This window comes from Pristiophorus japonicus, chromosome 30, assembly GCF_044704955.1.
Source record: "Pristiophorus japonicus isolate sPriJap1 chromosome 30, sPriJap1.hap1, whole genome shotgun sequence".
NCBI classification, from domain to species: domain Eukaryota; kingdom Metazoa; phylum Chordata; class Chondrichthyes; family Pristiophoridae; genus Pristiophorus; species Pristiophorus japonicus.
The window spans coordinates 6,414,114-6,428,968 of NC_092006.1; the positions used below are offsets into that span (position 1 = coordinate 6,414,114).

The following is a 14,855-nucleotide window of genomic DNA, read 5'->3' on the forward strand; positions in this document are numbered from 1 at the left end:
CTTCTGTTCTGTTCCCCACACTTCAAACATCTATTTTTCCCCCAATACCTTCCCTTGTTATCCAGGTTTGTTTTACTCCCTAGATACATTTCTGGGATAAACCGCCTGTGCAATTAAAAAAAAAATCTCCTTAAAGTGCTCCTACTTTCCCTCCACACCCGTCCCTTTGTACAATTCTTCCCATTTTATTCCTGTCGCACAGCATTTTATCCTCTGAAAGTCTGCCCTCCTGAAATTCAATTGCTCCATATAGTTTTACTACCTGTCATTTGAACCCCTGCATTAAAGATTTTCTAATCATTAGACCCCCGAATACCCTCTTACTGGAACCTGGCTTATTGTTAATTAGAAGCAAGTCCAATATTGCCTTTCTCCTTATAGGTTCCCTCGTCGGCCATTTAAGGGCACAATTAACTCTTAGTGCCAGTTGCGGCTCAGTGGGTAGCACTCTCGCCTCTGAGTCAGAAAGTCATGGGTTCAAGTCCCACTCCAGGGACTTGAGCACAAAAAAAATCTAAGCTGACACTCCAGTACAGTACTGAGGGAGCACCGCACTGTCGGAGGGACAGTACTGAGGGAGCGCCGCACTGTCAGAGGGACAATACTGAGGGAGCGCCGCACTGTCGGAGGGACAGTACTGAGGGAGTCTTTCAGATGAGACGTTAAACCGAGGTCCCGTCTGCTCTCTTGGGTGGATGTAAACGATCCCATGGCCCTATTTTGAAGGGCAGGGGAGTTATCCCGGTGTCCTGGGGCCAATATTTATCCTTTAATCAACATCACTAAAACAAATGATCTGGGTCATTATCACAGTGCTGTTTGTGGGAGCTTGCTGTGCGCAAATGAGCGGCCGCATTTCCCACATTACAACAGTAACTACACTTCAAAAGTACTTCATTGGCTGTAAAGCGCTTTGAGACGTCCGGTGGTCGTGAAAGGCGCTGTCGAAATCCAAGTCTTTCTTTTTTCATACTGTCCCCAATAAGTCCCAATCTAGGTCAAGAAGATTAAACCTCACAACTGAGGTTTTAGCGCTGTCCCTTTACACACCTCTGCCCTCCCAGATCAGTCCATCCACCTCTCTATTTGCAGTGCCCTGCAACGCATTCCTGTCACTACCTTGCCCCCCCCTTTCCATCTTGCAGATCCGCCTACAGAGACTGTGTTCCAGTCCCCAGTTCCCTCCTCTTGTCTCGTCAACATATCAGCCTGCCCCCACACGCAATGCCATCCCAACCTCTTTCTTTCCTTCTCACACACACATACACACACGGGCCTGTAGATATGCCTCTTCCCTTAGCCAGCTTTCTGTAACTCCGACAATATCCGTGTGTTCCCTGTTCACCATCATTTCTAACATCCTCTTCCAGATGAGACGTCAAACCGAGGCCCCCGTCTGCCTCCCAGATGGACGTAAAAGATTCTGTAATGTATGCACCTGTGAATAAGCTGGCTCAGCCAGTCACATGATGTTCACAAGACTCAATAAAACCCCAGCCAGTTGGGTCTAGGTCATCCACGATGAGGTATGCAGTTGTGAGCCCGGTGGATGAACTGGTAACATGTAGTGTGCTTGTTAATAAACCAACTACTTCTTAATAGCAATGTCTTGCTATGAATTATTAAGCAAGAACCCATGAAGCAAATACATTACAGATCCTATTTCGAAGAACAGGGGGAATTCTCCCCAGTGTCCTGGGACCAATATTTATCCCTCAACCAACATCACAAGAAATAAATTACTTGGTTATCATCACAGTACTGTTCGTGGGAGCTTGCTGTGTGCATATTGGCTGCCGCGTTTCCTACATTACAACAGTAACTACACTTCAAAAAAAGGACTTGATTGGCTGTAAAGCGCTTTGGGATGTCCTGAGGTGGTGAAAGGTGCAATAAAAATGCAAGTCTTTCTTTCTTCACAACTGGGCACTACTGCTATCCACGTGTATTCAGATCACTGCAGCACCACTGGTTTGCAGCCAGACTGTCTGTTGAGGTCTGAAACGCACCACTTTCTCTTTTGGTACTTCCTGTGGGTGGACCTTGTCTGAACGCAAGCACTTATAAATCTTATTTTAGTCTCCCGTTTTTAAAAACATGAATGATTGCAACACAATATATTAAAAAGTTGTCCCGTTACCCCGCCTGCAAAGTGCACTTACCCAATCCGTGGTAAAAGGGGCACCATTTGCCATGAGTGTCCGAACCTCATCGTCTTGTCCTTTTCGAGCCGCTTCTAACAGCCTCTTCCCCAAATCCACCAGGGACATCTGGTCGTGCAGAAGGATTTAAAAAAAAATGAACAGGTCAGTCAATAACTAAAAAGCGAACGCCTTGGGGAATGACAACCCATTGATCACCAAGAAGGGCAAAAGGATGATAAAAGGCAAATAAAAGCTCAACAGATTGCAATCCACGAACAGCTGCTGCAGGGTTCGATGAGAGATAAACCACAGAAAGTTGTGGTCTCAGCCTGGTAAAAGATTTCAGAACATTTTGTCTGCTGCATTCTTTCCAGGGTCGGCTGGAATTATATGTTCAAAAATTCTTATCAGCTCCCCCAATGGCTTGGTGAGTAAATGCACCATCTGTGTGTGTAACACGCCGTACAATTCAGGAGGGTCTGAGGTTTGACTCGAGGCATGTTCGGAGTTAACCGAGGAGCGAGATGGGATGCTATAATTAGTCTTAGAAACATAGAAATTTACAGAGCAGAAGGAGGCCATTTTGGCCCATTGTGTCTACGCCGGCCGACAAAGAGCCACACGGCCCTCGGTCAGCAGCCCTAAAGGTTACATATAAACCTATGAACAATGTCGGAAAGGCAGAGCACCCAGCCCAACTCACCACAACTGCAACACCCCTTATACTAAAACATTCTACACTCCACCCCAACCGGAGCCATGTGATCTCCTGGGAGAGGCAAAACCCAGATTAAAAACCCAGGCCAATTTAGGGAGGAACAATCTGGGAAAATTCCTCTCCGACCCATCCAGGCGATCGACACTAATCCAGGAGATCACCCTGGCCGTATTCTATTCCCTGCAGTACTTACCATTATATCTGTGCCGGCCAACAAAAGGTCATCCAGTCTAATCCCAATTACCAGCTCTAGGTCTGTAACCCTGCAGGTTACGGCACTTTAAGTGCCCATCCAACCATCTCTTAAAAGTGATGAGGGTTTCTGCATCCACCACTCTTCCAGGCAGCAAGATCCAAATCCCCACAACCCTCTACGTAAAGAAGCCCCCCCTTCAAATCCCCTCTAAACCTTCTACCAACCACCTTAAAACTATGTCCCCTCGTAATAGACCCCTCCACCAATGGAAATAGGCCCTTACTATCCACTATGTCCAGGCCCCTCAATATTTAGTATACCTCGATGAGGTCTCTCAACCTCCTCTGTTCCATTGAGAACAAACCCAGCCTATCCAATCTGTCCTCATAACTAAAGATTCTCCATTCCAGGCAGCATCCTAGTAAATCTCCTCTGCACCCTCTCGAGTGCAATCACATCCTTCCTATAATACGGCGACCAGAAATGCATGCAGTACTTCAGCAGTGGCCAAACCAAAGTATTATACAATTTAAGCATAACCTCCCTGCTCTTATATTCTATGCCTCGGTCAATAAAGGCAAGCATTCCGTATGCCTTCTTAACCACCTTATCACCTGGCCTGCTACTTTCAGGGATCTGTGGACAAGCACTCCAAGGTCCCTTTGTTCATCTGCATTATTAAGTGGCCTACCGCTTAATGTGTATACCCTTTCCTTATTAGCCCTCCCAAAGTGCATCACCTCACACTTCCCTGAATTAAATTCCATTTGCCACTGCTCTGCCCACCTGACCAGTAGATTGATATCCCCCTGCAGCCCATGACCACACGCCTGCAAACTTCTTAATCATACTCCCTATATTCAAATTTAAATCGCTGATATATACCACAAAAAGCAAGGGTCCCAGTACTGAGCCCTGCGGAACCCTACTGGAAACATCCTTCAGTCAAAAACATCCATCAATCATTACCCTTTGCTTCCTACCTCCAAGCCAATTTTGGATCCAACTTGCCACTTTGCCCTGTATCCCATGGAATTTAACCTTCATGACCAGACTACCATGTGGGACCTTATCAAAAGCGTTGCTAAAATCCATATATACTACATCGTATGCACTACCCTCATCAACCCACTTGGTTACCGTCTCAAAAAATTCAATCAGATTAGTCAGACACGATCTTCCCTTAACAGATCCGTGCTGACTGTCCCCAATAAATCCTTGCCTTTCCAAATGCAGATTTATCCTGTCTTTCAGGATTTTTTCCAATAATTTTCCCACCACTGACATTCCTTTCTCCCTTCTTAAACAAGGGTACTACATTAGCAGTCCTCCAATCCTCCGGCACCATGCCCAGATCCAAAAAAGGACTGGAAAATGATGGTCAAGCCTCTGCTATTTCCTCTTTTACTTCGCTCAACAGCCTGGGATGCATTTCATCCGGGCCTGGGGACTTAGCTACTTTCAAAGTTGCTAAACCCCTTAATACTTCCTCTCTCACTATATTTATTTCATCCAGAATATCACACTCCTCCTCTATCACAGTATCTGCATTGCCCCTTTCCTTTGTGAAAACAGAAGAACACTCCCAACATCTTCCGCCTCCACACAAAGATTACCCTCATGGTCTCTAATAGGCCCTACTCTTTCTTTAGTTATCCTCTTACTCTTAATATATCTTAGGGTTTTCCTTAATTTTACTGACCAAGAATTTCTCGTGCTCTCTTAGCATTCCCAATATCCTTTTTAATTCTGCCTCTTAACTTTCTATATTCCTCTAAAGATTCTATAGTATTTAGCCATTGATGTATAACATAAGCGTCCCTTTTTTTCTTAATCCTCCCCTCTAAATCCCTAGACATCCAGGGGGCTCTAGAATTATTTTTCCCAGCCTTATTCTTTAAGGGCACATGTTTGGCCTGATCTCCTCCTTAAATGCCTCCCCCAAGTAGCTGTTTCCAGTCCACTATAGCCAAATCACTCCTTAACTTAGCAAAATTAGCTTTTCCCCAATTCGGAACTTTTATTCCAGACCTATTCTTGTCCTTATCCATAACTAACTTGAATCTGACTGAATTATGGTCACTGGCACCCAAGTGCTCTCCCACTAATACCCCTTCAACCTGCCCAGCTTCATTCCCCAAAACTAAATTCAAGACCGCCCCCTCTCGTGTTGGGCTTGCTACATACTGACTAAAAATGTTCTCTTGAATGCATTTCAAGAATTCCGCACCCTCTAAACCTTCACACTAAATTTGTCCCAATCAATATTTGGATAGTTAAAATCCCCTATTACTACCCTATGGTTTTTGGACTTCACAGCAATTTGCCTACATTTTGCTCCTCTATCTCCCTCCCCCTGTTTGGGGGTCTAGAATACACGCCCAGCAGTTTCCCCTCTCCCATCACCTCCCCTCTCCCATCCCATCCCCTCTTTTATTTTTCAATTCGACCCATATGGCCTCATTTGATGATCCCCTCTAACATTTCATCCCTCCTTACCGCTGTAATAGTTTCTTTAATCAGTATCGCACCCCCCCTTTTTTTTTACCCCCCTATCTATCTTGTCTAGTAGCCAGGAATATTGATCTGCCAAACCTGCCCCTCTTTCAGCCATGTTTCTGTAATGTCTATAATGTTATACTCCCAAGTGTCTACCTGTGCTCTTAGCTCATCCGCCTTATTCGCTATACTCTTGCTGCCTCTGGGCTAGGGGGGGGGGGGGGGAAATTAAATGGCAGGCTTCCTGTTGCCAATAGCTAACCATGGAACCGCACTGCCCGGCCCAAACCCCATCGCCCTGCAAAGTGCACGTGTGTGGATATGGGCTGAGGACTGTGGGATTCATCGTCCATGTTCTGCACGTGAATCAATAACGTCCCACAATCAAGTGTCACAATCAGCGTGTGAGGGATGGCCGTTTGGACAACGCAACCAAAGAGCTGCTGGCATCTCTGCATCCTCAACCCCGGGCAGGAGCTAAAGATTACAGGATGAGAGAGGGATGGGAGAGGGGAGGGGATGGGAGAGGGGAGGGGATGGGAGAGGGGAGGGGATGGGAGAGGGGAGGGGAGGAAACCTAGTCTTTTCACAGTGACTGGGATTAGCTCATAAATGGTGCAATATTGCAGATGAATTCACTGGAATGCTCTCAGCACCAGGAAGGTACCATTAATTTTAACTTCCTAATAAGTTCCCCTAACCTCCAAACAACCAACAGCACTGCCTGGTGTCGTACCAAGCCATACCAAATGGGAGATCCAAGATTCAATACCTAGTTTCTTCTGAGTTCTCTGCTGGTGCAGAACGTTTGGCGGGGGCGGGGAATACATTTGATCTCAACACCCTCCTGGCCAGAAAGGGCGAGAGATAACAAAAAATAGCAGCAGCTCGGGATCTAGTTTCTGATCTACCCAGTGATCCTTGCTGGAATGTGCAGGTATATGGATGAGGGGGCAGGGGGGACTTGCCACCCACCTACCTCCATGGTCGAATATTTTGAGAACTGGTTGTCAGACAGGAAGCAAAGAGTAGGAGTAAATGGGTACTTTTCAGAATGGCAGGCAGTGACTAGTGGGGTACCGCAGGGTTCTGTGCTGGGGCCCCAGCTGTTTACACTGTACATTAATGATTTAGATGAGGGGATTGAGTGTAGTATCTCCAAGTTTGCGGATGACACTAAGTTGGGTGGCAGTGTGAGCTGCGAGGAGGATGCTGTGAGGCTGCAGAGCGACTTGGATAGGTTAGGTGAGTGGGCAAATGCATGGCAGATGAAGTATAATGTGGATAAATGTGAGGTTATCCACTTTGGTGGTAAAAACAGAGAGACAGACTATTATCTGAATGGTGACAGATTAGGAAAAGGGGAGGTGCAAAGAGACCTGGGTGTCATGGTACATCAGTCATTGAAGGTTGGCATGCAGGTGCAGCAGGCGGTTAAGAAAGCAAATGGCATGTTGGCCTTCATAGCAAGGGGATTTGAGTACAGGGGCAGGGAGGTGTTGCTACAGTTGTACAGGGCATTGGTGAGGCCACACCTGGAGTATTGTGTACAGTTTTGGTCTCCTAACCTGAGGAAGGACATTCTTGCTATTGAGGGAGTGCAGCGAAGGTTCACCAGACTGATTCCCGGGATGGCGGGACTGACCTATCAAGAAAGACTGGATCAACTGGGCTTGTATTCACTGGAGTTCAGAAGAATGAGAGGGGACCTCATAGAAACATATAAAATTCTGACGGGGTTAGACAGGTTAGATGCAGGAAGAATGTTCCCAATGTTGGGGAAGTCCAGAACCAGGGGTCACAGTCTAAGGATAAGGGGTAAGCCATTTAGGACCGAGATGCGGAGGAACTTCTTCACCCAGAGAGTGGTGAACCTGTGGAATTCTCTACCACAGAAAGTTGTTGAGGCCAATTCACTAAATATATTCAAAAAGGAGTTAGATGAGGTCCTTACTGCTAGGGGGATCAAGGGGTATGGCGAGAAAGCAGGAATGGGGTACTGAAGTTGAATGTTCAGCCATGAACTCATTGAATGGCGGTGCAGGCTAGAAGGGCCGAATGGCCTACTCCTGCACCTATTTTCTATGTTTCTATGTTTCTATGTTTCTTCCAAGCCTGGGTTTTAAAAGATTGTGGGAATGTGCAGAAAGCAAAGCTGAGGGACATAAGGATGTGGATTGAGCTGCATATGGAAAGCTTTGCCCAGCTTTGTCTGCAATAATCAGCTTGATAGAAGCATTCTTACACTGGCTGTACTCCTGTGCGCAGGCCAAACTGCATTTTATACTTTCAAAAAGCGATGCAGGAGAGAGCTTGGCACATAAGAACATAAGAAATAGGAGCAGGAGTAGGCCATACGGCCCCTCGAGCCTGCTCAGTCATTCAAAGTATTATTAGGCAGTCCCTCATGTTGATGATGAACCGCTTCCACACCAAAAAGGGACGAGTTCACAGATGTTTCCCGAACTACATATTGAAGGGTGGAAGATGTCTGTGCGTGAATTCTTTTAACGTGGGGTAGCCGTGGCACACCAGCCACCACCCAGGCTTGACAGAGCTTGGTCCAGTGGCAAGGGTTAACCAAGACGACTGGAGACCTGCTCTGCTGCACAGACCGAGTGCGCGCACACACTCCTACTGTGCATAGATTGCAGATGGAGCTGGCACCTTCCCTGCGCCCCGACCCCGCTGTTGTTATACGCTGCGCCGCTCCTGGGCCTCTGCCTCGCTGCTGGGCTCCTCGACTCCAACCCCTCTGCTCCTGGGCCACAGCCCCGTCGCTCCTCGACTCTGCAGCTCCTGGGCCACGACCCCGCCGCTCTTGGGCCACGACCCCGCCACTTCTCGATTCCGACCTTGCTGCTCCTGGGCTAACGTATCTCCATTGGGAATCCTAAATCTTGTTTAAAAGTGCAACATTTGGGGCCTGTTGAGAAGGTCAAATCTGAATCCAAATGACATTTGCAGCCAGTCTGCAAGCAAAACAAGTATTGGCAGGATCCTCTGGCTGATTGAGGGAAAACTGATTTCTACAGCATGTCACCAAAGAGTATATTCTAGAAAGTGGGTTGGGGAAAGAGAACAGAAAGTAAGATTATCTGTGATAGAATCAATTGCAAAGATTGCTATTGTTGAAATATATGCTGCACTTCTCTTTTCTCTTTCTCCCCTCCACCACTAGTTCTCAAATATCTCTACTCGTGTTATAACTTGAAGAGGGGGAGGCATATGGCCAGCACTAGGAAGAGGCGGGGAAGGGGGTGGACCGAGTGGGATAGCACTAGTACCAGGAAGAGGCGGGGAAGGGGGAATATTGCCAGGCTGAGTTGTACCAGCTAAAATCATCATCATCATAGGTAGTCTCCCGGAATCGAGGAAGACCTGCTTCCACTCTTAAAATGAGTCCTTAGGTGGCTGAACAGTCCAATACGAGAACCACAGTCCCTGTCACAGGTGGGACAGATAGTGGTTGAGGGAGAGGGTGGGTGGGGAGTCTGGTTTGCCGCACGCTCCTTCCGTTGTCTGCGCTTGGTTTCTGCATGCTCTCGGCCATGAGACTCGAGGTGCTCAGCGCCCTTTCGGATGCACTTCCTCCACTTTGGCCAGGGACTCCCAGATGTCGGTGGGGATGTTGCACTTTATCAGGGAGGCTTTGAAAGTGTCCTTGTAACGTTTCCTCTGCCCACCGTTGGCTCGTTTACCAGCTAGAAATGGAGGCAGTGAGGAGGGGGAAGATGCAGCGAGGAGGGGGAAGATGCAGCATCTGATGAGCTAGACTTCATGCTTACTTCAGTTGATATTGTAGACAGAGACGATTCTCTTTGTACGCCTCTAACAACAGCCTTTTTATTAGCTTCACTGGCTGATCTTTTCCTAACTAGTACAAGTCTCTCCATGATTGGGCCAACATCTTTTTCTTCATTTGTGTCGTCGGCCATTCAATAAGATCACGGCTGATCTGATCCTGGCCTCAACTCCACATAACCCTCGACTCCCCTGTAGTTCAAGAATCTGTCTATCTCCACCTTAAATATATTCAATGACCCAACCGCCACAGCTCGCTGGGGCAGAGAATTCCACAGATTCACCACCCTCAGAGAAGAAATTCCTCCTCATCTCCGTCTTAAATGGGCGACCCCTTATTCTGAAACTATGCCCCCTAGTTCTAGATTCCCCCACGAGGGGAACCATCCTCTCTGCATCTACCCGGTCAGAATTTTATACATTTCAATAAGATCACCTCTCATTCTTTTAAACTACAATGAGTACAGGCCCAACCCGCTCAACCCTTTCTTCATAAGACAACCCCTTCATCTCAGTAATCAACCAAGTGAACCTTCTCTGAACTGCCTCCAATGCAAGTATATCCCTCCATAAATAAGGAGACCAAAACTGTACGCAGTACAATGGCACCTACTCCTGCTCCATGCGGCTAATTTCTGTATGCTGCTCTCCAGTGTATACATTCCAGTGGGTGATGGATTGGTGCTACTGGGGGTCGGCTGTGTAATGCTAAACTCCATTGCTTTCTCTGTATGTATTGCATCTTGCGTCTGCACAAACTTCCTGTTACTTTTTTTCAGTATAAACTCATATGTCCATATTTATAATGGAAACTAGCTCTGTAATCTTGACGCGCTGTAGTTTCCCTCTGGCCAGTGAAGGGGAGGGTGCACTTACAACAAATAAAATTAAGGACAGACGGTATGACTTTAAAATAAGGGCTGAATCTTTCGGGTTCATCCTGGTTCAATTAATCCCCATCCACCAACCGAGCTTCACTTGGTCTTAACCCCCTTGTGCAATAGGGAATCGACTAGTATGTACCTACAGCACTAACGCACTCTGATGGAAATTGGATTTGTCCCAACTTTCTATGGGCAAAGCCATGGGAGATACACTAATGAAATATAAACAAGAGGGACCCACTGCACGTTTTTATTTTGCAGGAACACAGTGTTCAGTCTTGGCTCAGTGATCGTCGCTTAAGAACATAAGAATTAGGAGCAGGAGTCGGCCATTCGGCCCCTCGAGCCTGTTCCACCATTCAATAAGATCACGGCTGATCTTCTACCTCAACTCCAGTTTCCTACACTATCCCCATATCCCTCGATTCGCTTAATATCCAAAAATCTATCGATCTCAGCCTTGAATATATTCGACTGAGCCCCCACAGGCCTCTGGGGCAGAGAATTCCAAAGATTCACCAAAGAAGAAATTCCTCCTCATCTCAGTCCTAAATGGCCGACCCCTTATCCCGAGACTGTAACCCCTGGTTCTGGACTCCCCAGCCAGGGGAAACATTTTCCCAGCATCTACCCTATCAAGCCCTGTAAGAATTTTGTATGTTTCAATAAGATCACCTCTCATTCTTCTAAATTCTAGGGAATATAGGCCTAGTCTACTCATAGGACAATCCCCCATCCCAGGATTCAGTCTGGTAAACCTTTGTTACACTCTCTCTGAGGCAAGTACATCCTTCCTTAGGTAAGGAGACCAAGACTGTGCTCAGTCGTGTCTCTAAGTCAGAAGGTTGTGGGTTCCAGCCCCAGTGCAGAGACTCGGGCACAGAATCTAGAATAGATGCAGTACTCACATTACTGCACTGGCAGAGGTGCCGTCTTTCAGGTGAGACGTTAAACTGAGGCCCTGCCTGCTCTATCGGGTAGATGTACAAGATCCCGTGACTCTATTCAAAGGAGAGCAGGAGAGTTCTACTGGTGTCCGGCAGGTCAAAGTCGCTAAAAGACGGTCGGGTCATTAGTCATTCTGGGTTCGTGCTGTGGACAAACTGGCTGCCGCCTTTGCCGACTTTACAACAATGCCGACACTTCAAAAGTACCCCATTGGCTGTGGAGTGCTTTGCGGTTGTCCTGAGATCGTGAAAGGCACTTGGATTGATGCAAGTTTTCGTTCTTTAACCAACAACAGATTCCCGAGCCCAATATTTGTAGGCATAAGATTCCATCTTAAGAAAGCAGCATTTATGCCAACAGAAAATGAAAAGTAGGGAAGTTATGCTAAACCTGTATCGATCCTTGGTTAGACCACACTTGGGAGTTCTTCATAATGCTCTGGTCGCCGTATTATAAAAAAGGATGTAGAGGCACTGGAGAGGGTGCAGAGAAGATTTACAAGGATGATACCAGAAATGCGAGGGTATACATATCAGGAAAGGATGAACAGGCTGGGTCTCTTTTCTCTTGGAAAAAAAGGCTGAGAAGTGACCTAATAGAGGTCTTTAAAATTATGGAAGGTTTTGATAGAGTGGATACAGAGAGAATGTTTCCACTTGTGGGGAAGAGCATAACTAGAGGCCATCGATAGAAGATAGTCACCAAGAAATCCAATGGGGAATTCAGGAGAAAATTCTTTACCCAGAGAGTGGTGAGAATGTGGAACTCGCTGCCACAGGGAGTGGTTGAGGCGAATAGTATCGATGCATTTAAGGGGAGGCTAGACAAGCATATGAGGGAGAAGGGAATAGAGGGTAATGTTGATAGATTTAGATGGGGAAAGACGGGAGGAGGCTGGAGTGGAGCATAAACGCCGGCATGGACTGGTTGGGCCGAATGGCCTGTTTCTGTGCCGTATATCCGATGTAACAGAGGGGGAAACCACAAGCCTGCTGTTGGCTGCGCTGCTGTCATATGAAAGCACCCCCAGAGTCTTAGTCCTGGAGCAGATCAGCCAGAGACTATTAACATTGCAGAAGATCCCAAGAAAATGATACACCAAAACAAAAAAGGTGGCAACAAAAGCGAGATAAAATGAGAGTACAGACACCAAATCTAACTTGAAAATCCCTCTGCCTTTCCCGTTAGAGTGGTGATGGTGTGGAGGAATTGTGCCTGACCATCGAACTGGTTAAGCTTCGAGTCAGCTTCGGCCGCCTCCAAACTAAAATACAGTGCAAAATTAATTAGAACCAGGCGCAGCCCTCGCAATTTCCTGTGAAGGGCGGTTTTGGGAAACTGTTCCAAGAGTCATTGTAATGTGAGGAGAAAATTGGGAGTCTTGAAAATGCTGTTTGCACAAAACTGAAAGCTTATTTTTTTTCGGATACATCGAATGCACTTGGGGCGGCTGGGGGAGAAAGGAAAAAAAATAATAACTTCAGCAACGGCACACAGGACTTCTTCAAAGCAGGGACTTCCTTTTCTCCTCAACCAAAAACAATGAGTGACATGGCGAAGGGCCGATATTTCTGGGGGATTTTTTAAGGAAGGCGCGGGGTATAAGCGTCGACCGTGGCTTGATGTACGAAGGCACAGCATCAGGCAGTGGCATACTGGAAGTCCAACATCAAAGTGCATTTATATAGCACCTTTAACACACTAAACTTCGCATGGCCCTTCACACGGGGAAACAGGTACAGGGATAATTCTTAACCATTGTAAAAGATTGATAACAATATCCCAAAGTAAAGCAGAAACTGTTTTTTTTTAAAAACATAGTGCATGATCCATCTTTCGGATGAGACGTTAAATCGAGGCCCCATCAGGTGGACGCAAAAAATCCCATGGCAACTATTTCGAAGAAGAGCAGGGGAGTTCTCCCCGGTGTCCTGGGGCCAATATTTATCCCTCAATCAGTGTCGCTAAAACAAATGATCTGGGTCATTAGCACATTGCTGTTTGTGGGAGCTTGCTGTGCGCAAATTGGCTGCTGCGTTTCCCACATTACAAAAGTGGCTACACTCCAAAAGTACTTCATTGGCTGTAAAGCGCTTGGGGACGTCCGGTGGTCGTGAAAGGCGCTATATAAATGCAAGTCTTTTATTTCAAAAAATATCAAGAAGCATAGAAAATAGGAGCAGGAGTCAGCCATCCGGCCCTTCGAGCCTGTTCCGCCATTCAATATGATCATGGCTGATCCTCTATCTCAACACCATATTCCCACTTTTTCCCCATACCCCTTTTGTTTCTAGAAATCTATCTATCTCCCTCTTAAATATATTCAGTGACTTGGCCTCCACAGCCTTCTGTGGTAGAGAATTCCACAGGTTCATCAACCTCAATGAAAAAATTTCTCCTCATCTCGCTCCTAAATTTCCTACCCCGTATCCTGAGACTGTGACCCCTTGTTCTAGACTTCCCGCATGGGGAAATATCCTCCCGCATCCAGTCTGTCAAACCCCGTCAGAATTTTATACGTTTCAATGAGATCCCCTCTCATTCTTCTAAACTCTAGTGAATACAGGCCCAGTCGAGCCAATCTCTCCTCATACGATAGTCCTGCCATCCCAGGAATCAGTGATTTATTTAATTAAAAGTTTGCAGAATACTCCAACAAAGTAAAGAGATTGAATTTAGGTCTTTTGGTTATATATCAGGCTAGATACGCAAACTGGATAGCACACTGAATAATCCCATAGTCCGTCGCAAGGTACAGTTCCTGCTGCTTCTCGCAGGCGGGTTTGTGCAAATGAGATTTGCCTGCTATATGCAATGGCCGGTACAACGCCTCAAGGAATTTAATTTTCTCTTTCCCACCCTGCAACGAGCCACTCACAGCTCCCTGATTTCCAGCCACTTCAACGGGAGCAGTTCAGTTGTCAGCAAAAATCTTTCTGGTGAGCGGATATACCCGGATTTTTAAAAAAATGTGGAAATGTCATCTTTGCAACAAGAACAAATGGAGGGTCTTAAAAGGAGAGAGAGGTGGAAGGGTTTAGGGATGGAATTTCAGAGCGTGGGGCCTAGATGGCTGAAGACGCGAAGGGAAGGTGGAGGATGCGTAAGAGGCCCGAGTTGCAGGAACAGAGATTTCTGGGGGTGCGGCAGGAGGTTATAGAGATAGGGAGAGGCAACGCCATGAAGGGATTCAAATACAACAATGGCAATTTTAAATTGGAGACATTGGGACACTGGAAGCTAATGTATCTCAGCAAGATCAGGAGTAGTGGGTCAATGAGGGATAGCCTTCAGGCAACAGAATTTTGGACGAGCTGGTGTTTACAAAGCATGGAAGATAGAACGCCGCCCAGAAGAGCGTTGGAATAAGAACATAAGAAAGAGAAGCAGTAGGCAGGCCATACGGCCCCTCGAGCCTACTCCACCATTTAATAAGATCACGGCTGATCCGATCATGGCCTCGGGTCCATTTCCCTGCCCGCTCCCCATAACCTCTTAATCCCTTATCGGTTAAGAAACTATCTATCTCTGTCTTAAATTTATTCAATGTCCCAGCTTCCACAGCTCTCTGAGGCAGCGACTTCCACAGATTTACAACCCTCAGAGAAGAAATTTCTCCTCATCTCAGTTTTAAATGCCCCCTTATTCTAAGATTATGCCCG

General features: G+C 46.6%; 1 protein-coding gene across 5 annotated transcripts in view; it reads right to left on the reverse strand.

Annotated features, from left to right (window-relative positions):
* Positions 1-14,855, reverse strand: part of gabpb2b (GA binding protein transcription factor subunit beta 2b) — a 63,312-nt gene that overhangs the window by 33,016 nt on the left and 15,441 nt on the right. For all 5 annotated transcript variants that reach the window (XM_070868581.1, XM_070868579.1, XM_070868580.1 and 2 more), the window contains exon 2: positions 2,163-2,270. In XM_070868581.1, coding sequence (XP_070724682.1) covers positions 2,163-2,270 — 108 coding nt within the window. The remainder of the gene's footprint in view (positions 1-2,162; positions 2,271-14,855) is intronic.